Source organism: Panthera onca, chromosome F2 (genome assembly GCF_046562875.1).
Source record: "Panthera onca isolate mPanOnc1 chromosome F2, mPanOnc1 haplotype 2, whole genome shotgun sequence".
NCBI classification, from domain to species: domain Eukaryota; kingdom Metazoa; phylum Chordata; class Mammalia; order Carnivora; family Felidae; genus Panthera; species Panthera onca.
In genome coordinates, this window is record NC_138356.1 from 73765136 (window position 1) to 73787209 (window position 22074).

At 47.7% G+C, this 22074-nt stretch overlaps 1 protein-coding gene across 1 annotated transcript in view; it reads right to left on the reverse strand.

The window, feature by feature from the left end:
- Positions 1-1276: 1276 nt before the first annotated feature.
- Positions 1277-22074, reverse strand: part of HHLA1 (HHLA1 neighbor of OC90) — a 32083-nt gene continuing 11285 nt past the window's right edge. Inside the window, exons 7-16 of the mRNA XM_060611736.2 lie at positions 21496-21579; positions 20106-20162; positions 19909-20001; positions 17168-17404; positions 14173-14412; positions 11228-11296; positions 10821-10895; positions 5496-5652; positions 2502-2584; positions 1277-1320 (exon numbers count right to left, since the gene is read on the reverse strand). Of these exons, the coding sequence (XP_060467719.1) occupies positions 1277-1320; positions 2502-2584; positions 5496-5652; positions 10821-10895; positions 11228-11296; positions 14173-14412; positions 17168-17404; positions 19909-20001; positions 20106-20162; positions 21496-21579 (1139 nt within the window). The remainder of the gene's footprint in view (positions 1321-2501; positions 2585-5495; positions 5653-10820; positions 10896-11227; positions 11297-14172; positions 14413-17167; positions 17405-19908; positions 20002-20105; positions 20163-21495; positions 21580-22074) is intronic.

Consider the following 22074-nt stretch of genomic DNA (forward strand, 5'->3'; position numbering starts at 1 on the left):
TTGGAAAGAGCAAGTCTGCTCAGTAATGCTCTGCATGGGGACTTGGCATTCACAGGGGTGTTTGCAGCTACTGCGGCCTGGGGAGAAATTAAAAGGGACTCGAACCGATACAGGGACACCTTAGCCCGTGGGTGCCTGGGAAAGGGTTGACTCAGCAGGGCTACGGCATTGAACCCTGCATCTTCCAAAGAAAAGTCCAGCCCTGAGCAGCTCCTGGGGGTTAACCTCCGAACCCTCGCCTGACAAGAGTGTCCGTAGACCTGGAGCTTTGGGTCATGCCGGACGCTCCCAGCTAACAATACAACTTACAGCAGGGGCCTCGGGTCACGGCGTGTCGGCTTGACCTGTGGAGAGCCTGAAGACAGAGTAACTTCATGCCTCTAGGCTGACCCCCAATTAAAGCCCTGGACTCCATGGCTCGGGTGAGCTTTCCTGGTTGATGATACTCCATACGTGTTGTCGCATGGCATTGCTGGAAGGATTAAGTGCCTCCCATGCAACTTCACCGGAGAGGGCAACGGGAAGCTGATGTCTGGGCTCGCCCGGGCCCTGTCCCCTGCACCTTCTACCTTTGCTGACTTTAATCTCTAGGCTTTCGCTGTAATAAGAAGGAAATGTGAGCATAAAACCTGTTCTAGCTCCGGGAGTCGTATTAGTGAGTCACAGAACCCGAGACCCCCAAATACAGCGGGACCTACAGACGAGAAATCGACACAAGATATCAACCACAGAAAAGCCACACTTCCTCCGGGGGAAGGTTCTCATCACCTGCTCTTTAGGGGCATGGAGAATTATCGGGATCCCATGGTCAGCAAGTCTGAGTACTTGTATATACCCAGGCGTGGGTTCGTGGTGTAGAGAAATCCTATGTGACTCTCTCCAGGGTATGGGCTCCCCTTTCCTTATTTATCGTGTTGTCTTCCTAAAATCCCAAGTGTAAGTCACTCTGGGTGCTGTGTCAGAGTCTCAGTGCCTGGACTCATTTGTTCCGGCTGCTGTGATACCCCTCAACCCATTTCTCCCGTCTCAGGATCTCCGTAAGCATCACGGGGGATTCTTGACCGTGGATTTAGGTTTCAGGGCAGCTCTCACACTTGGCCTTCCCCCTTCGCAGGGTTCACAGGAGAGAAAGAATTGCTACTTCCCCAAAGAACCTCTTAATTGATGATCTAGCTGGAGCCTGGTGAATTTTTCACATCCAGCCAACTTGGGCCAGGGGCCAGGGTGAAGGGATGTCGTCCAGTTTATCGTTAGGTCCCATAGTCTTTTCAAGGCCTCACACGGACCGGCAGATATTCTGGAGGCATTTTTGTTTTAAGGCTGGAAGAGAAGAAGAAGAGGGAATTCAAGGTACTGAGAAAGAAGGAAACGCTACAGAGGCATAAACTCTGGTCCCACAGCGATGGCCCAGGCTCCTGGGGGATGTGGGGGGGGGGGGAAGGGTGTGACAGGGCAGTGGGTGGGGACTCAGGAGTCTGTGTCAGAGAGGAAGGACGTGGGCCAGACACCCTGCCGGTTGGCAGCGAAGTCGAGAAGGGGACAGCTCTCCAGTCTCCACTCTCCGCCCGGTGATGGCTTCGGGTTACCCAGCTGTATCTACCTCGTGTCCCCAGTTTGCAAAAAGCTACTCTAAACTCATTAACATGTTGTTCCCTAGATGGAATATGTTGTTCGTGTGGAGATTTTCATGCGGCAAGAGCGAAAGAAGAGCTATTCGACTATAAGTAGCGACCAAGATTTCCTGCTCCCCCTGCCCACCCCCGGGTGAAGGGATTTGGACTACTGAGCCCCCCACCCCCACCCCACCCCACCTCCACCCCAGATCTTGGCTCTTGTGCTGCAGAATAAAGGCAATGCAAGTCCCATGTGGTTCCACGACTTTTAGGAGGCCAGAGTCCTTCGGCTTGATAGTCCAGGTAGATGGCTAAACTGTCACCTGGGGGGACCAGAGGTGCCAGATCAGCCACTTTTGTCTGCAGGGGTGGGAGGGGAAAAAAAGCTCGCGTCGGGCCTCTCCGGGAGTAAACGGGGGCTTTGCTACCGTCTAAGACCAGGAGAGGGGTGTCATACACCCTACTCGTAGCACCTCATGCTGCCTTCTTATTCTCGGATTCTTCCTACTCATTTTGCTTTGGTCAGGAATTTGAGCGTTCACATGGGGTCTCTTTTGTTTGATCTTTCTTTGTCCATTTGTGTTTGTAGCTTATATGGGAGTCAGGGAGGATGGGAAACTTGCCCGAGATCACACAGAAAGCCAGAGTGCTTGGCTGGGCTGACTCCCGCTTTGTTTTTTCTTCCCCTATACCTAATTGCAAACATCCAACAGTTAGGTGAGCAGGAATCAGAAATATCCTCCAGTCTTTCTGTCTAGAATTAATGACGACCACCTGAGCTGCACCTGCTCTTTTTGGTCTCTAACGAAGACAGGACAATCACTGAATTCTAGAGCTCCTTGAGAGAAGGCATTTATTGCCAAGCGCCAAGGTCAAGCGTCTACTTACTGTGTGAGTGCGGCACCCTTTTCACCCTCTGACAGATGTATGTTGCATTCTTCAGAAACCAGGAATAGTATTCAAGACAGTACCTAAAGATTCCAATCAGAGTGGAAAGCAATCGTCATCCCTTGTGGCTAACGGAAGACAAGCATAATTTACAAAGTCACGGGCGCCTGGGTGGCTCAGTAGTTGAGCGTCCGACTCTTGATCTCGGCTCAGGTCCTGATCTCCCGGTTGTGAGATTGAGCCCCACTTTGGGCTCTGCACTGAGTGTGGAACTTGCTTGGGACTCTCTCTCTCTCTCTCTCTCTCTCTCTCTGCTCCCCCCGCTCCCTTCCCACCCCCCTCAAAAAATAAATTTAAAAAAAGTCATAGGGGCCAATTATTCACAGCAAGGAGGCCCTCTCTATGTTTACAGGGTGTGTGTGGGGTGGGGGGGGGGGGGGCAGAGGATGAGCCTGAGCGGCGGAAAAAGCTTAGACTTCTGAGTGAAGAGGCTGTATTTTTAGTCCTGGCATCTTCCCTTACTAGGACGCGTGGCTTCAGGCTGAGTATTCAATTCCGTGGGCCTCCGTGTTTCCATCTACACACGAGAGGAAACCATAGCGCCCACGCTCACCGGTTACCTCGAGGATTAAGCGAGGTAACACTTGCCCAGTTCCTGAGCAAACAGGTGCTCAGCGAACGATGGTGTTCGTTTATGTATTTGGGGGGCGAGTTGGGGCAAGAGCGCAGGGCTGTTCCTGTTAACCAGGCATCGAGTACTTGCGAAGTAATATCCTGCCCTGGGCCGGGCCTGCAGGGACCTCTTCTCAGGGCTTCGGGGAAAGAGCGCTGGGCACATGCCTGGGGAGAAGAGCTCTCCGCGCCGCCGGCTCACCCTGGGACCCCGGGTCTTTGCTGCCCGAGCAGCTCCTCGTGGGATGCTTAAGGGGGTGCGGCCGACCAGCTTCTACTTTCCCTCCCATCGGCACCATTCTGTGAGTCCAGCAGACTCTGGGGAACAACTAACTGCTCGAGGAAAGCCGGCCGCAAAGACTCCCCGGGCTCTGTCACCCTCAATTTACAGGACGCCGAGACAGGGAGGGAACTAGGGCACAGGATGAACTGATGTGCCCGAGGACGCGCTGCTCTCAAGAGACAGCACTGGGTTTGTCCCCCGGTGATCCGCTTGGTACCAGAGCACAGCGCGATTCTAACGGGGCTATCCCCACTTTGCGGAAGGATGCACTGAGGCTCAGAGAGGCTAAATGACTAGCCTCCATAGCTTCTAAGTGGCAGCGCCTAAAATTTTTTTTAACCATATATTGAATTTATTATGTAGAAAGCTCACGCAAACCTCTGAATGTCAAGAGATAAGAAGAATAAAACATCATGATGAGTCTAGAGAAAGAGAAACAAGAGTGAAAAACGAAAGAGTAAGAACTCGTAACGCATAGAAGTGGGAAAACCCTCCAAACGCCTTCAAACTTATTAGTAATCAAACAACAGTTTTAAAACAATCAGATACCATTTCTGATGCATAAATTAAAAAATTTAAACGATTGCATCAGTGCTGGGGAAATTGGACTCCATTCTCGGTTGGAAAGCAGTTTGGCAATAGGTACCAAAAGCTTTAAGAATATTAATTCTTTTGAATGTAAGGTCCCTTTAAAAATACTGACCTTGGGGTCCAAATATCTGGATTTAAATCCTGGCTTCTCCACTTACCAACTGTGTAAACTGAGGTGACTTAAATTAACATGCCTCAGTCTCTTCCTTTCTAAGATGAGAATAATTCTGATAGTATCTACTTTACTTGATTATGAGGATTAAATGAATCAATACTTGCGAAGTTTTTGGAATAGTGCCCGGCACCGTGTGCTGTATAAGTTTGCTAAATGTGAATAGATTCAACTATTTTAACAACTTACTTCAAGAAATGGCCAGTTGAGAAAAAGCTTTATATACAAAATTATAAATTATCACTACGTATAATAGCAAAAAAAAACCATGACCTGAGCCAAAGTCAGACGCTTAACCAACTGAGCCGCCCAGTGCCCCTCTGGGTCTGTTTCTGATTCATCTCTCAATTCCTGTGGATCAGCCTAAGAGATAATTACTAGAGACTCAACTCGTGTTGTTGATTTGAAAAGCTGGTAGAAAAAAGTTCTAGCCGTGGTCTGATCCTGTAAGAAAGCATGGCTGCAATGCCTCCATGTTGCTTGCTAACACCCTTGGGTCTATGGACCTTGCTCACCTCCCTCTCTGGGTGGAGGAAACATCCACACTGATTGAGGGATTCAAGACAAGGACACAATGAAAAGAGGCTGCAAATCTGCACGGGGTTCAGAGCCAGTGGGTGATGGAGATTTGAAAAGCTGAAGGGTCATGAGCGGACTCTGAAAGTGACATTAAAGACCGGAGAGATTGGCCCCCGGCCACCGGAGCAGAAGTATTCAGCCACGTTTGTTTGGTTCTGGGTTTACAACCAATAAGAAACTCCAGAAGAAAGGGTAGAACGTCTGCACTCTCAAGGGCGGGAAACTGCCCGCGCCCAGAACTTCTAATATGAAACCGTGTCTGCCTTCTAAATTTCTTTTTACAGTCTTCACGTTTGGCCAGCAAATGAGTGTCAGGGATTTAGAAAGATCTGGAATGTAGATGGGCATACCCTCTGACTATTCTCTTCTGGCAGATCTCACCAGGCTGAGGCCCCCGGGGACGCCAGGACCCCACGAAGTCCTGTGAGATCTTTGCACCAGGTGTGACGGAGCTCGGCTCAGCTCGACTCGACTCAACTCGGCTGCACTCGTGGTCCTGGGGACCCAGAAATGAATGAGGTTGCATGCTGGCTCGCAAGGAAGTGATGGTCTAGTAGGAGACTCACTGGAGAGTCGATTCCTTGACGTACCCCTGTCACCTCTCTCTGCCCGGTCACCTGGTGGCCGGCAGAGCATCCACACGGCATAAGCAGCCTCTACATACTGACTCTGGAAAGTGGCAACTGGCCCAGGTTACCTCATGGCCTCCATCCTGGGGTCTCTCTTCTGGCTCATGCAGAGGCATTGCTGGAAAAAGCGACACAGCTCCATCAGGCAAGGGTTGAGCTTCCGGATGGCCAGGGGGAGGGGAGAGGCTGTGACGGCCCCCTCTTCGACCAGCAGCTGAGGACACCCTAGAAGATGCAACCCCAGACCGCTGAAATCAACAAGGATTGAGCAAAAGCATCTTCTCTCTGTGCTTTAGTAAGTAGAGTCTCCCCGGATCTCGGGTGGCTCTGAGAGGGACAGGTAGGACAGTCTTGCTTCCTCAGTGCCCGGAAGAGCCGCCGTGAGAATGCACGAGACAGGTGGGAAAGGTTTCACTGAGAGCAAATATTGAAAAAGGATCTAGGGGCGCCTGGGTGGCTCAGTCGGTCGAGCTTCCGACTTCGGCACAGGTCATGATCTCACACTCCGTGAGTTCGAGCCCCGCGTCGGGCTCTGGGCTGACAGCTCAGCCCGGAGCCTGCTTCGGATTCTGTGTCTCCCTCTCACTCTGACCCTCTCCCGCTCGTGCTCTTTCTCTGCCTCTCAAAGATAAAGAAACATAATGGGAAAAAAAAGGATCTAAAGCATTAAACAGCAATGGATCCGGTGGAGACATTTCCAGCGTGAGGGGTAGAGGATATGGTGACTCATATCAGGCAAGGGGATGGTTTGCCGGGAACTTCATAGGGAAGTGGAGAATAATTTGATGGAGCAGTGGGTATGGGGTGCGTGTGTGTGTGCGTGTGCGTGAGCGTGTGCAGGCATGGGTATGTGTGTGTGGCATGGGTATGTGGGCATGACTGTGTACACGTGCATGGGTATACGTTACCAGATGATAACCGGGAGGATCAAATGAGAAAAAGATTTGTACGAAGCATGTTGCAAAGTTCCTGGCGTGGAATAAACAATAGACGGTGGCGATTATTGATTTCCTAAAAATGTATTGAACATTCCCTGCATGTTGGGCAGAACAGACACAAGACATACAACACTAAATAAGAAAGGAAAAGAGGCTTCCTCTTACAGGGCTCACCTTCTAGTGATTCCAAGATTATACTAGGATATTGATAATAATCTTCCAACAAAGAGTCACAAGCTGCTATCAAGAAAAAGGATCTAGAACCTGGAAATAAGTTCTGGGTATTGTCCAGCAGACTCTGTGGGGATTATCTGGTTATATAAGACTGTGTGCCTTTGACTGATTTATCGAGTAGGTTTTTACCACTCTGAAGAGGTTAACTGATAGAATGTAAATGGATTTTATGTGGTCAAGGTGCAATTGATTTTTGTCCAGTAAAAAAAAAAAAAAAAAAAAGAATTTATTGCTCTAGGATATCAGTTAGCAAACTTGCTTCCAAATTCCTAGGATTGATTATAAAGATCCCTGTTCCTCAAACTCTGTTGAACAAATCTTAATTCGTTAATTCATGGTTGAATAATATTTCTGACATGTGTTCATTTCTTATTTTTGTGAGTCATGTTTTTACCTTTTTGAAAATTAAAATTTAGCAGTTTTATAAATATACATACATATATATATATTTATTTATTTTTATTTTTAATTCCAGTGTAGTTAACAGTGTTATATTAGCTGCAGGCATACAATATAGTAATTCAACAATTCCATATATTATTCTGTGTTCATCAAGATAAGTGTACTCTTGGGGCACCTGGGTGGCTCGGTCGGTTGGGCGTCCAACTTCAGCTCAGGTCATGATCTCACGATTTGTGAGTTCGAGCCCCGCAACGGGCTCTGTGCTCACAGCTCAGAGACTGGAGCCTGCTTCGGAGTCTGTGTCTCCGTTTCTCTCTCTGTCCCTCTCCCCCTCACACTCTGTCTGTCTGTCTCTCTCTCTCTCTCAAAAATAAGTAAATGCTAAAAAAGAAGATAAGTGTACTCTTAATCCCCATCACCTATGTATCCCATCCCCCGCCCCCCGACTTCCCCTCTGGGAATTATCTGTTTGTTCTCTAGAGTTAAGAGTCTGTTTCTTGGTTTCTCTCTCCCTCTCTCTCTCTCTCCTTCTGGTTTTTTTTCCCTTTGTTTGCTTTGATTCCTAAATTCCATATATGAGTGAAATCGTATGGTATTTGTCTTTCTTTGACTTAATTTCATTTCGCATTATACTCTCTGGCTCCATCCGTGTTGTTGCCAAGGGCGAGATTTCACTCTTTTTATGGCTGAGTGCTATTCTATTGTATATGCATACAGCATCTTCTTTATCCATTCATCTATCAGTTGTGTATTTATTAAAGTGGAGAGAGGGCTTATAATGTTCGAGAACGATTTCATTAAAAATGTAGGAAGGAAATGTATTTTGAATTTTATCCTGAGTCAATTAGAACAGTGAACCCTCCAGGGCATTTGTCAAGTTTTGTAAAGATGCTATGACTTTTTGCTTTAACTTACTGAGCACGTGATATACATCAGGTACTTTCCTAAGTTCTGTACCTACGTTATTTCATTTAATCCTCGTGAAAGCATGTCGTGTGGGTATCAGAAGTACTATTTTATAGGAGAGGACACTGAGGGTCTGAGTGATTCTGCAGTTTGATCAGTTCTACAGCAGATAGTGACCTTGGCAAGACCTGAGTCTGGAGCCTATGCTTGTAACCACCACACTTTACGGTCTGAACATCCTTAACGTTCCTGAGGCTCAGCATCCACATCCCCTCTCCCCTTCCCAGCATCTCCCGGGCTTCTTCATCTCAGGAAATGGCACTTCGCCGCTCAGTCGTTCAAACTTGGGAATAACGTTTGGTGACCTCCTGGTGATCACTCTACCATCATTACATCCTCTTGATTCTGTCTCTTGAGCACCACTCGAGTCTCCTTATGCACACAACCAGCTCCTAGCTCCAGCCCCCATCATCTGTGGCTGTGGTTAGTGCAAGTCTCCTCACCAGTATCCCTGCTCCTCCCCTCCCCTCTTTAGTCTCCACTCTGCAGCCAGAGAAAACTTTCTGCACCACAAATCTGACCATGTCCCTTCCACTTGTCCGAGGAGAGGTCCACGCTCCTTCCATGGCCCTGGGGACCTCCCCCTTGCCAGCCTCTGCACCCTCACTCCTCATCATTCTTTCTTGTAGCATCAGAACTCCAGCCACAGGGAATTTCTCAGCCCCTGGGAAACATTGTCCTTTCCTGCCCCAGTGCCTTTGCATAAGCTGTGCCTCTGCATAGAATGCATATTTAGAGGCAGCCCTGTGCAGATGCCTGTTTCTTTTTTAAATTTTTTATGTTTATTTATTCTGAGAGAGAGAGAAAGAGACAGAGAGAGAATCCCGAGCAGGCTCCATACTTAACATATGTAGCCCCATATGATGCTTGAACTCCCGAACCGTGAGACCATGACCTGAGCCGAGATCAAGAGTCCAGATGCTTAACCGACTGAACCACCCAGGCGCCCCAGATGCCTCTTTCTCAATCAGTGGAAACTTCTTCAACAATTCCTCCAAATGGAGCTAATCTCTCCTTCTCTGCATGCACACAGCATTTACCGCTTTTTCTCTAAAGAAACTTCTCAATCTCCCCCTCAAACTGTGATTATTTTGTACAAATGGAGCATCTTGGGAGAGATAACCTAGAAGGTTGAGATGAGCACAGGCTTTGGAATTCGACAAATCTAGGCTCAAAATAGAGTCACGTTTTATCTGTAGTGATCACCGAAATTGCCTCATGAAGATAACGCTACCTACCTTGCGGAATTATTGCAAAACGAAAAAGTAAAAACAGGCTTAGCACGGTGCCTGGGAAACAGCAGGAGCTCAGTAAACATTCATTGAATGGATGAATGAGTAAATCTCAAAAGACTCTGCGGCATGATTTGTGTGTGTGTGTGTGTGTGTGTGTGTGTGAATGGAAACAATCATTTATTGGAAGTGGTCAAACCCCTTTATTTTATACTTATATTGCTTATCAGATGGATGGTTGGATAGAAGGATAGAAACACAGAGATAGATAGATGGATGATATACAGAGCTATATAAGTAGATATAGATACAGAAAAAGATATACATACAGATAGTTTTAAATACAGTTAACTTGTTTTCTGAAACTCAGGCTGACAACTGCCCTTATCTGTTCCAATAATGTGTTTCTTTAGAACCTCTGGGGGAAAATGGCTATAATTTGGGCCGGCAGTATAATCATGGCTTTGTGTCTGAAAGGCCCATTCACCGCAGGTTGGGCAGGGGTTGGAGGCAGATCTCTGCTGTATGAAAAAAAGAGGCTGTGTCGTCCCCGGGAATTTAATAACGCTCCACTGACATGACTGGAGAGTCCAGGAACATTCAGAAAACTAGTATAGAAAGGCGTCCAGGAGTAGGAGGGGCCTGAGGATTCAAAGCCGCTTTGAAGGACTCACTTTGTATCGATTTCTGTCGTACAGAACAGAAAGGAAGGGAGTGAGGCATCCCAAAGTGGAAAGATGCAACGCATCCCCAGACACCGAAGCCCCGGGCCTCTGTGAGGGATCTCGAAAACCCAGCCATTAAGCCCTGGACATAAGCCTCTTCGAGAATTCCATAAAAACGAGGTGTCAGAGGTGGGGAAGGCAGAGTGTCCTTTAAAATGGAACAAAAAGCAGGGCACCTGGATGGCTCAGTCGGTTGAGCGTCTGAATTCGGCTCAGGTCATGATCTCACGGTTCGTGGGTTCGAGCCCCGCGTCGGGCTCTGTGCTGACGGCTCGGAGCCTGGAGCCTGCTTCGGATTCTGTGTCTCCCTCTCTCTCTGCCCCTCCCCGACTCACGTTCTGTCTCTCTCTCTCTCTCTCTCTCTCAAAAAAAAAAAAAAAAAAAAAAAACCATAAAAAATAATAACAAAATAAAATGGAACACAAGTAAATTGCACCTGGGGAATGGAGGTTGAGTTTCGGAGTCATCCTTTACCCCTTACCCCTTCTGCTGCCCCCGTGGACATCAGGCTCATTAAAGGAACAGCCTCTGTTTGGCTAAGCGCACAGCCCCTAGCTCAATAGGCGTTCACTCGATACAAGTTGATTGGATGAAGTTATGCGGAACTCTGTCGTTCCAAATCTCTTCCACACACATTATCATACTCAATCCAAAACCCGGGAGGGATAAAGACAGTTTTAGTGCCTGCAATGATTGTTATTATTCTTACTTCACAGTCGAGGGAGCTGAATTCCTGAAGCTGAGCGCAGGAGACCCCCTCTGCAGTAAATGGCAAAGCTAGGATTGAATCCCAGCGGTCCGAACCTACATTTATCAAACAGACCTCTTTTTGTGGCACGACACAACCTCGTTGCAAACAAACAAAAGCCACAGAGCGGCGGACTGCTGGTACGTACTAGAAACCTGGTGGGGTCCCGGGGCCAGGGCTGGTTCCTCTCCAGGGGCAAATGGCCAGGCCAACGGGGCGTCACCTGCAGGGGGGCGAGAATGGCCTGACCAAAGTCAGCGTGAACTGGCCTTGGGTTATACACACAACCGAAGAATCATAGCACCTTCAGGACGAAAAGTTCTTGAAAGTTCTCTAGGGAAACTGTGGCCTAGAACGAGGGAGTGCTTTATGCAAAGCACAGGACCATTTCATAACACAGCAAGACCTATAAACCAGTTCTCCTGCCCCTTTTCCCGGGAGAACCAGTAAAGTACAGTGACCAGGTCAGTCAGCCTGCAAGCGACCCTGTCCTCTTGAGCCCCTGCCCCAAAGCCACACAATGTTGGGTTTCTCTTCCCAGATGCACGGTCTTACCTGTTTGTGGGTATCTAGGGGCTGGTGCCTTGGTTGGATTCGGGGTCTGTGTGCCAAGGGTGAAGGTTCCTGGGGGGAAATGAGAGAGGTGTAAGCTTGTGGTTTTTGTTTTTGGAATTTTTCAAAAGTTTATTTATTTTGAGAGAGACAGAGAGAGAAGGAGGGGGCAGAAAGAGACAGAATCCCAAGCAGGCTCCGTGTTGTCAGCGCCGAGCCCCATGCTGGGCTTGAACCCATGAAGCGTGAGATCATGACCTGAGCCGAGATGAAGAGCTGGAGGCTTAACTGACTGACCCACCCAAGCGCCCCGAGCCTGTGTTTGATCTCGGGATGCCCGATGGGGGGAAGAGGCCCTATGCCACAGGTCCTGCCCTAGTCAGCCAGCGGCGGTTATTAAGCCAGGTACCTGGCAGGGCAGTAAGGATGCAGACCGGAGGAGGAGAGAGAACTTGCAAAGGCGGCACTCCCAGGGTAGAGGAGGAAACGGGCAATGGATGCCATGGGGAAGCCGCCGATCGTGGCACGAAATGAAGAAGTGGATGGGACGGCAGTGGCGTGGCACGGGCAGCGTCCAAGCACCGCTGCTCCTGGGCGAAGCGAACGTGCTTTTCGCTCCTCTGCGTCCGGGCACACGCTCAGTGCACGCTCAGTGCATCTTCACCCTCAAGCATGGGCTCATCTCAACGATTCTCTTGATCATGCTCATAAAGTCCTGGTGAAGGGCCACCTCGGGGCATGATCCTTGCGGTCAAGATCCTGGCCCCCGGCCAACCTGATAACACAGCCTCCTGGCAGGGGGTGAGGGAGGGGGAGATTGGTCAGGGGTGAGGCTGACCCACACCTGAGCAGCGAATGGGGGGCTGGGGACGGGTGACGTCTTCTCTGAGACCCAAGAAGTACAGTGGTTAGCGAGCAGATCGGGTCCATGGGCAGTCTTGCCATTTTCTCCAAGCGGGCCAACAGCTTTTTTGGATTCCTCTTCAATTACGGGGCTCCTACTCATCAGCTAAGCCCCTGAACCCAGAAGGCGTCAACTGATGCTTGCTACCGGGGCGTGTTTCTGTGCGGTTTAGAAACCGAGCGGCTCTCGGCGCAACCCCAACACAGAGTTCACTAGTCTGTGATCGCTGGTTACAGTTGAACGAAAGGACCGCAGACTCGCAGGTGATCAGAGACGAAAGGGACCCAGGGCGAGAGCAGAGGCATGCTCCGCTCTGGCGGTGTCCTGTTTGCCACTGCCCTTGGGGAAGCGCGTCTCCGGGGGCTGTGGCCATGCTGCGCTGTGGGTGCCGTGGGATCAGTTAGTAGGAGTGGCCATTGACTGGGTGGTGCCAGGGTGCTGTGTGCTGAGATCAACACCTCACCCGGGCCACCGGATCCAATCCTCACAGCCACTCTGAAAGCAGGTATCGCCTCCCCCGTTTTGAAGATGAAAAACCCAGGCCTCAGAGAGATCAAGAGAGCCGCCTAAGGACAGACAGCAACGGTGGAATCAGGGTCCCAGCCCGGCTGTGTCTGAAATAAAGACCAGAGCGCATGGCCTCGGGCCGTGCTGGATGCTGGCATCCAGCTAGCCCAAACCAAAGGCGTTAGCTTTTAGTTTTCCTGTGCAATCATGTGAGGCGCAACTCCGATTACAGCTATCAAAATTGCATTTCCGCGTCTGTTTGCGCAATTGCGATTTCGAGCCTCAAGTCGAGACTTGGCACTTAGGCCCTTTCTTACAAAATGTAGGTAGTTCGACACACTTTTCCTGAGTGCCTGCTGTGTCTCCTGAGAACTGGAGATTAAAGACTCAGGCCCTTGAGGAGAGTGTGGCCCAGAGGGAGGAAGGGCCAGTTAATGGACACTAAACACCAACGATGAGTGTTACGACGTAGGGACTCTGGTGAACGTGGGTGGAGGGCCTTGGGCTGCAGGTTCCAGAGGAAGTGATTTCAAAAACAAATACAATAAAACTTATGTATTTGGTTAGAGGAGTAGAAAATATAGAAATTCATGTCAGTAGAGTGAAAAAAATTAAAATCATAGCTACTTCCCGGTTATAGTCAAGGTTAATATGTGGTGAAGTTTTTTCAGTCTTATTTTGTTCTATGTTCTATTTTCTGTGTATATTTATTACCCACCCATAAAAACAAATACACGTAGAAATATAGAGGTGGGATCACATTTGACAATTTTTCTCTTGCTTTTGTTAGAACTCAGGCTTTCCTGATAGTAAAAATGATTACGTATTAATGTATATACAATTATATTTGTGTACATAATTAATGAACATGCTACGTTACATTGCATATACAGCTTGTATATGTAATTAATGTAGTAACATTAATACCTAATAATACTCCACCAAAAAGGCAATCGCATTCTCTGGAGTGAACAATGTTGGCTTTTACTGGTCACATGTTTCGTGGACAGTGAAACCCAGGGAAAAGAAGACATTGGAATGTGGGCACATAAAAGAGAGAGGATGTGGGAGATTCCTGCGAAGAAGGAGTTTTTATTCATTCATTCATTCGCTCACTCATCCAAGATGGGAAGAAAAGGGTTGGGGTAAAGAGAAGGAAGAGAGGGTTCACCTTACGATTATTAATTATGGTGCTAACTTACGGTTTATTACTTTTCTGTGTGTGCATTACATTTTAAAAATTTAGAAAATGTGGGGCGCCTGGGTGGCTCAGTCGGTGGAGCGTCCGACTTCGGCTCAGGTAGTGATCTCACCGTTCACGAGTTCGCGCCCCGCATCGGGCTCTGTGCTGACAGCTCAGGGCCTGGAGCCTGCTTCAGATTCTGTGTCTCCCTCTGTCTCTGTCCCTCCCCATCTCATACTCTCTCTCTCTCTCTCTCTCTCTCAAAAATAAACATAAGAAAATATAAAACAAATAAAAATTTAGAAAATGTTTTAAAAACGGACAATGCTAACTTCAGTGAACATCCCCTCTTACCTGAGGCTGGGCTGGCCTGGGATGAGCTGCCCTGTGTGGATGCTGCCCCAGCAGGTGGCCCAGAAAGGCTCCACGTGGTCATGGCCTCTGCAGGAGATGTGGGTGTGGAGGACGATGTTTCCCAGGGAGGCCCTCCGGGTGCTTTCTCACCCATGGTCTGAGCCCAGGGCACAGGTAGGTTGGAAGTCCACGCCTGACTGCTGGTTGTCACCCATGGAGTCCGGGCCACCCTCCTGGTAGCTGCACATGGGGCAGTAACAGAAGACTTTTAATTCTTGACCATTTTGATTCAGGTATAAAATTACCAAAACGTTGAAATGTTACCAAATGTAATGTGCATGCATAATACAGATGACCCAGGGACTTACGCCCTACCCTGACCTGGAATAAATGGACCACGGTAAACTTTATTTTCCTAATTACCAACAAGAAAGACACGTCCAGGGGCACCTGGCTGGCTCAGTCAGTAGAGCATGTGACTCTTGATCTCGGGGTTGTGAGTTCGAGCCCCACATTGGATGTAGAGATTGCTTAAAAATAAAATCTTGGGGCACCTGGGTGGCTCAGTCAGTTGAGCGTCTGACTTCACCTCACGTCATGATGTTGTAGTTCGTGGGTTCGAGCCCCGTGTCGGGCTCTGTGCTGACAGCTCAGAGCCTGGAGCCTGCTTCAGATTCTGTGTCTCCCTCTCTGCCCTTCCCCTGCTCATACTCTGTCTCTCTCTGTCTCAAAAATAAACATAAAAAAAATATTTAAAAAAACGAGAAAGAAACCTGCAAATCCCTTGGATGTCCGAACAATCAGCTAAAGTGTGTGTTCGGGGGACAGTGGGTTCCCTCAAAGTTAAGAGCACATTTCTCATCTCATGATCTAGAGCAAAGGTTAAGGGGTTTGAGGTAAGGAGACCTGGAGGGGAAATTCTGTTCCTGTCTCCCCCATGTTGTGAAATTTGGGACAAGTGACTTCATGTTGTTTTTTGGTGTTATCATCAAAATGGAGATGATGATAATGCCACTGATAACAATGCAATATCACGGCATTTGAGGAAGACCAATCTTCTCTTGGTGGCCTTTGAAACAATTGCTGGGGGTTCTCTCTTGCTCATTTCCATGATAGGAATTAAAATAACTTTTTTTCAAGTTTTTAAAAATAACCCGTTGGGTGCGCCTGGGTGGCTCAGTTGGTTAAGCAGCCGACACGTGGTTTTGGCTCAGGTCATGATCTCACGGTTCATGGGTTCGAGCCTTGCATCTGGCTCCCTGCTGACAGCATGGAGCCTGCTTGGGAATCTCTGTCTCTCCCTCTTTCTCTGCCCCTCCCCTGCTCTCTCTCTCTCTCTCTCTCTCCCTCTCTCTCTCAAAATAAATAAACTTAAAAAACAAAACAAAAAAGTCACCCCCTTGGAAAACTTTAACTCTGTAAGTTAAGTTGGGAACAATTGCCATCTTGAAAATATTCAGATTTCTTGGGGCACCTGGTGGCTCAGTGGGTTAAACATCCAAGTTCGGCTCAGGTCATGATCTCATGGTTCGTGAGTTTGAGCCCCACGTTGGGCTCTGTGCTGACAGCTCAGAACCTGGAGCCCGCTTTGGATTCTGTCTCCCTCTCTCTCTGCCCCTCCATCGCCCACACTCTGCCTCTCTCCCTCTCCCTGTCTCTCTCTCTCTCAAAAATAAATGCACCTTTAAAAAATTACAAATTTTTAAAAAAATATTTAGATTTCTCATCCAGAACATGGTATATCACTTCCTTTATTTCACTCGATCTTAGCCAAAAGGCTGAGAAGTGATATCTCATCATTTATTTAAATATGCATGTATTTCTCCCATTAAAGTTTTATGGTTTTTTCTTGTATAAAACCCAGCACTTTTCCTGCTAGGCTTGTAGCTAAGTATTTTACGATTTTTCTTGCCACTAGCCATCACATCATTTTTAAAAAATATTATTCTAGGAAACTTTCTAATTATGGGTAATTGTCAAGATACTGGCTATGGTACTAACGACTTTCTGGTCGGTGAAGTTGATTGCTTTTCCTCATTCTTGTTTTCCTGCTTGCCTGACTCCCATCGGTTCTCACCTCCTCCCAGAAGCCCCTTCACTGGGCTCTCCAGGACAATAGCTCTTTGTAGGCTAGATGTAACTCTCAGTTCACATGCCTGTGTCTCCCTCCCTGGTTTGCGAGCTCAAGTACGAAATGAAACATTGATAGAGCTGCGTTTTTCAACAGCCAGTCTGGAGTCTGGTAGTAAATACACGTCTTGATGAGTGGGTGGGTGAATGAATGAATGAGTGAATGAATCCTATGACTCCGGTCCCTTGTCGGAACTCACTGAGGCACTATTGGCTTTTAACGAAAGAGTTATCTCAGTTGTATCTTACTTCCAAATAGCACGAGCACGGCTTTTCATCTTCAGCGACACCAGTGATGGTGTCCACAAAGGTGGTGGGGAAGGAGGAATCCCCGACACGCCGTCCGTGGCAGATTTCCATGCTGGCATCGTGTCGTTAACATATTCTTGGCATCGTTACCCAGCCAGTTTTAAATCAGCCTAACACTGCCATAAAAGTCCACCATTTAGTGCTCATTTCAGGAGAGATATTGCTAAGTGCTTTGCCAAAATAAAAATACCTTATCCTTCAATGTGCTTCACTTATGTCAGATATTCTTATGATATGCTTATTGGGGGATGCTGGGTGAGAGGGATCAGGGAGACTTCTGTACTATTTTTGCAACATCTTGTGAGTCTTAAACTATTTCAGAATAAAAGCCATACACGTGAGGGTTAGCAGGACGTTATGCCAATGATATTTGCCGCTTTGGCTTGTCTGTATGGAATCCATACTGGCTCACGTCGCTCTCTTATTTAAGGGATGTTGAAAAAGAAAGAGGTCTCTGGAGAAGGGAGAAAGGAAGGACTTTATTTATTTACGTGAGCCTAGGGGGACTAGGAGGGAGAAACAGGACAGGAGGGGAAAGGGAGAGAAGGCTTCTTACCCAAGGCTGGGGTTGGGGAGGCGCTGCCCCGCGTGGCCACGGTCCTGGAGTGAAGCTCAGGAAGGCTTCCTGGGTTCTGGGTCTGCTCTCCCTTTGCAAGAGGAGTTGTCTCTGTCCAGGGAACAGTTCTCAGAGAGGACACTCCGGTGCTCTGGGCTCCGTGAGGGGGGCTTGTCCTTGGTAGTGTTTGCTGGCTTGTGGGTGTGGGCATTGAAGTCACAGACGAGCCCTTGGTAGCTGTATGTGAAGGGAGATTGATTTTCAAGGGCAGCTTTCATATGGTTGACACTTTGGACACAGAACCATCAAGCCCTTGAAAGGTCATTGGACAACAAATGTACTGAATGCCGAGTTTCGAACCTTACTTGGAACAGTACCCTATATCACCAAAGAGGAGGGTTTCTTTTTGAATGCCAAAGTAAGCTAAAATATCAATTTCCAAAAACACTGTGTGAGGAAGCACTGTGAACAGAATCAGATGGTGCCAGGTGGAAGCTTCTTGAAAGACAGGCTCTCACAGAGACTGCAGGAAGGCTCAATTCAGGGGGAAATCTACCTGGCCTCCTTAGGTGCTCCGTGGAGAAATGGAGGACAGGGCTCGAGTGTTAATTTTACCTTCTCTCTCCAGTTGGGAAGACTTGAGTGGTGGGGACGGCACGTTAGGATGACAGGTCCCCACTGGCCCATCGGGTCCCTTCTGGGTGGACGCAGGCCGACCTGCTCACTGGTGAGATTTCAGCCCCTGCTTGCCCCTTTGGAGGGTCATTGTGTACGAAACATCCTGTGCAATGCTTAAGATGTGGCCCTGCAGCCTTATTTCTTCTCTCCTGCCTTACTTCTGGGCTCGGTAATACCCACATGCACCAGAGGCCCTGTCCTTGTTTCCAGATGAATCAGACTCATGGATAAGTGCCTCCCAATCAAACCGTCACTCAGCCAGGTGACTGACTGGCTATCGGGCACATCAACCTTGTAAATATGAGTCCACTTGTACATATGTTCTCTCTTCCCAAGCATTTGTGCTTTATAAAGGAGCACAAAGAAGACACACTGTTGAGACTGGGGTGGGAAGGTCATGGAAGGACTCTAAAGAAGTGACATTCACTCAATCCTCAGATCTGTCCTCAGAATCAAGTAGGAGAAGGGAACCCACCAAATGCCCATTTTATCCCCTTATCAAGCAGCCTCGTTCCACAAGAGACGAGCTTCCTTCCTCAGCATAACTAAGATAAATAAATGCAGCTACAAGATGCAAATCACGGCAGCCAACTCCAGTGGAACTGGAGATTTACTGTAAATTTCATTTCATGCCGAGAAACCCTGATGAAGAATCTACTATGTACATGATACATGCCAGGGGGAAGAGAGAGGGGAGGAAGATTGTGAGGCTGAAAGAGATTTGGTGTCTGCCATCAATGACCACTCAGGGAGCAGACACACATGGAAAGTCACCTGTGATCCAACCTGGAGTTAACACAGAGTCCAAATGACGTACAAGCGCCATGGTGCAGAGTCATAGAGATAGAAGACAAATTTTGATTGGGAGATTTTTAGGAAGGCGGAGGCAGCAGCTGAGCTGGGGATTGACAGATAAGTTGGGTGCTGAAATATGGAAAAGTGGGGAAAGAGTTCCAGGCTGAGCAAGACAGCAGAGGCATGGGAGGTAGATGTCATCCTCAAGAAGAGGCAGGAATTTCAATGTCATTTGAACAGAAGATTCAAAGGAAGAGAGCAGATGAGGCTGAATATAATTCCAGAAAAATGTATACTCCAAGCTAAGCACTTTGGACCCTCTGATCTTGACTTAGTTCTGAGCAGTGAGGAGACAAAACCTAATCGTATTTCAAGACTATCACTCTTATGGCAGTAAATGGGTATTTTAATTTTTTTTTATGTTTATTTATTTCAGAGACAGAGAGAGACAGAGCATGAGCAGGGGAGGGGCAGAGAGAGAGAGGAAGACACAGAATCCGAAGCAGGCTCTAGGCTCTGAGCTGTCAGCACAGAGTTGACGCGGGGCTCGAACTCACAGACCACAAGATCATGACCTGAGCTGAAGTCGGACACTCAACCAACTGAGCCACCCAGGCACCCCAGTGAATGGATATTTTAAAGAAATAAGAGTCTGGGTCCAGGAAAACTGGCTCAGAGGCTATTCTAATTCAAAGGTAGTTGGCAAGGACTGGAACTGAGGTAATCACGGCGGCAGCCGATAATCTTGGAGGACCAGCCAGGTTCAAGAAACTTCATTCAGCTAGAAGTGACAGTTAAGTGTAGGGACAAAAGAAGGCTTACAGGTGGTTCTAAAAAGGCCACCTGGTGCCAGGGAAAAGCCCAGCAGATGGCTAGGTGCTTTCAGAGGCGTAGAGGACAGTTGGGTAGCGGCTGTGTATTATAGGGTGACAATGTCTATAACAAGGTCACAAATTCAATTACCTACAAAATCCAGGTAGTTAATATGAAAAAAAAAAAAAAAGGTAACAGGGAGCAGAGAGGGCTCTGGAAAAAAGGAGAAAGGTGTCCCTTCTAATAGGAGGGATGGGGACAGCGGCTACTCAACTCCCGTTGTTTCTTGGTCACCAGATCTTCTTTTGTAAGAGAATCCAGAGATTACTTTTCTTTAATGGCCAAAACCTTTGATTTTAGCACAGTATAGCTAACCCGTGAGGGCAGAATTCAGTCTTCAGTCTGCCGGCTGCTCCCCTGGTCTGCAGATGACAGTAGGAGTCTGGGGGGTTCACACTCACCTGGACCACCAGGCATGCTGCTGGTAAATGTGTAGTTGATAACAGGAGATTTCTCTGCCACCTCCCAGAAGTCAGAAAGGTTCCGTCCTACAAAAACCACACCCACAGGATCAAATCTTGGGTTCACCTGCTGGAGGGTTCGGCTTATGTCTCAGCTCAGAGAGCTTGTCAAAGAATGGCTGCTGGTTCACCTGACTTTCCTGTCATCATACAGATGAAGGTGCAGTCCGATTCATTTGTCTGACTCACTGGAAGACAAACGAGTACACAAGGCTTAGCAATGGTTCCGAAGCTTTAAGTCTTTGGCTGAAATGAAAATTAAGCTGGAAATCCCTAGCTCAGGATGTTATAGGAAAATAAGGATAACTCCTTCCTTTTAAGGCAGCCCTGATTTTCTGGTTTTTTTTGGGGGGGGGGCGTGCATTATAATATAATGGCTAAGGACACAGCCTCTGGGGTCAACTACCAGTGTTACAACATCACCGCTGCCATTTACCAGCTTTATGGCCATGAGCGAACTGCTTGACCTCTCTAGGACTCAGTTTACCCATCTTTAAAATGGTGAATATTTGAATTCCACACTCGCTTCTGTGGACTTTCCAAATCCCCCAATCTCCATGAGATGGAAGGTTTTGTGTGAGTTTGGGTAACAAGTATGGTGCCTGGCAGATGGAGAAGCTCGGTAAATCGTCATAATAATAATAATTATCGCTGGTAATGGGGGGGGTCTCGCTATTATATACATTAGCATAGTAAGCAAGAGCATGGGCTTTAGAGAGCCAGATTGCCTGGGTTAGAATTCCATTTCTGTAGAATAATCTTGGGCAAGTCACTTGACCTCATATGCAATAGTTTCCTTACCCATAAAGTGGGGATAAACATGTAGTTATTCCACAAGGTTGTAGTTAGGATCCAATGAGGGAAAACATGGAAAGCCCTGGAAGAGTCCTTAGTGGCTGATATCTATTATTATTTCTCTTTCTGGCTCCCCACTGTTTCTAGCACAGTAATTGCTGCATGGTGCAGCACACCAGCCTTCTGATGAGTCCATGTGCGGGCAATTGACTAGAAATGTGCTTTGCACAGTGGGTCCCTGGGCAAATGTGAATTGCCTGGGGGTTACATGAGGCCATCTTGTGAAAGAGGCAGATCCTTCTCAGCTGTATGCCGGACATGGGCTTAGGCTGCATATAGATCGAATTCTACATTCTGAACTAACCTTGAGCAAAACAGGCAACCTCTCTAAATCCCCGTTTTCTCATCTTTGAAATGGGAGTGTAGCTATCCAGTAGAAGCTGTTTTCTTGAGCCTGCCTGGATTCCCCTAACTTTGAGCCTCGGACTCTTCCTCCAAGGTCTTCGATACCAGGAATAGCTCTGACTGAAAGATGGAGTCTTCAAATATTAGTGGTGGCAACTGGGCCACATTGATTGTCTAAATGAAACACACACAGAGGTTCCGGGCAGCCCGGCCTGTGCCAGAGCTTGGGGTGGGGAGTCTACCAACTTTGACTGATACACCCTTGATGGACGCCAATTCGCCGAATCTCCAATTTTTCAAGAGTTTTCAAGATGAACACACCTGAGAGGATTGAGGTTGACTTGAAAATCTCTGTGAGGTAGCTGGTAGAATTTCCAACGACATCCACCAGCAGCGCCGTGAAATCTGCAAGAAGGATCGAGGAGGTTTACGGTTCCGATCTGGAGACTTGGGCGGAAAAGTGTAGCGTGTTTGGACTTTTCAGAGTAAATGTTACGAGTTTGATTTCGCTCCGTTTGTTGAGGGATGTTAACGATCATGTTAACGATGATCTAACGATCATTAGAAATATTACTAATTATTAAGATGTCTCAATTCCAGGAGAAAACTTCTGGATCCATCATCATTTCCCCTCCCACTGCTCTCTCCCTCCGAATCCCTCTATGCCAACACCAAACGTCTGTGGAAAAGCCGCATTACTGAATAATGGTTGTTCTCATTTGTGGTCCCCTATTATCTCATCAAGTTGCTTTAGTATACCAAATCTATCCGACAGGAAGCGACCCCACAGTCAGGCAACAGGAATTTACATAATTTTGGATTTTCAAAAAGTGAGATAAACGTTAATGGTGGGTTATAAAGAGACGGGAAGCCTATACAAAATAGAACCGGGGACTTCTG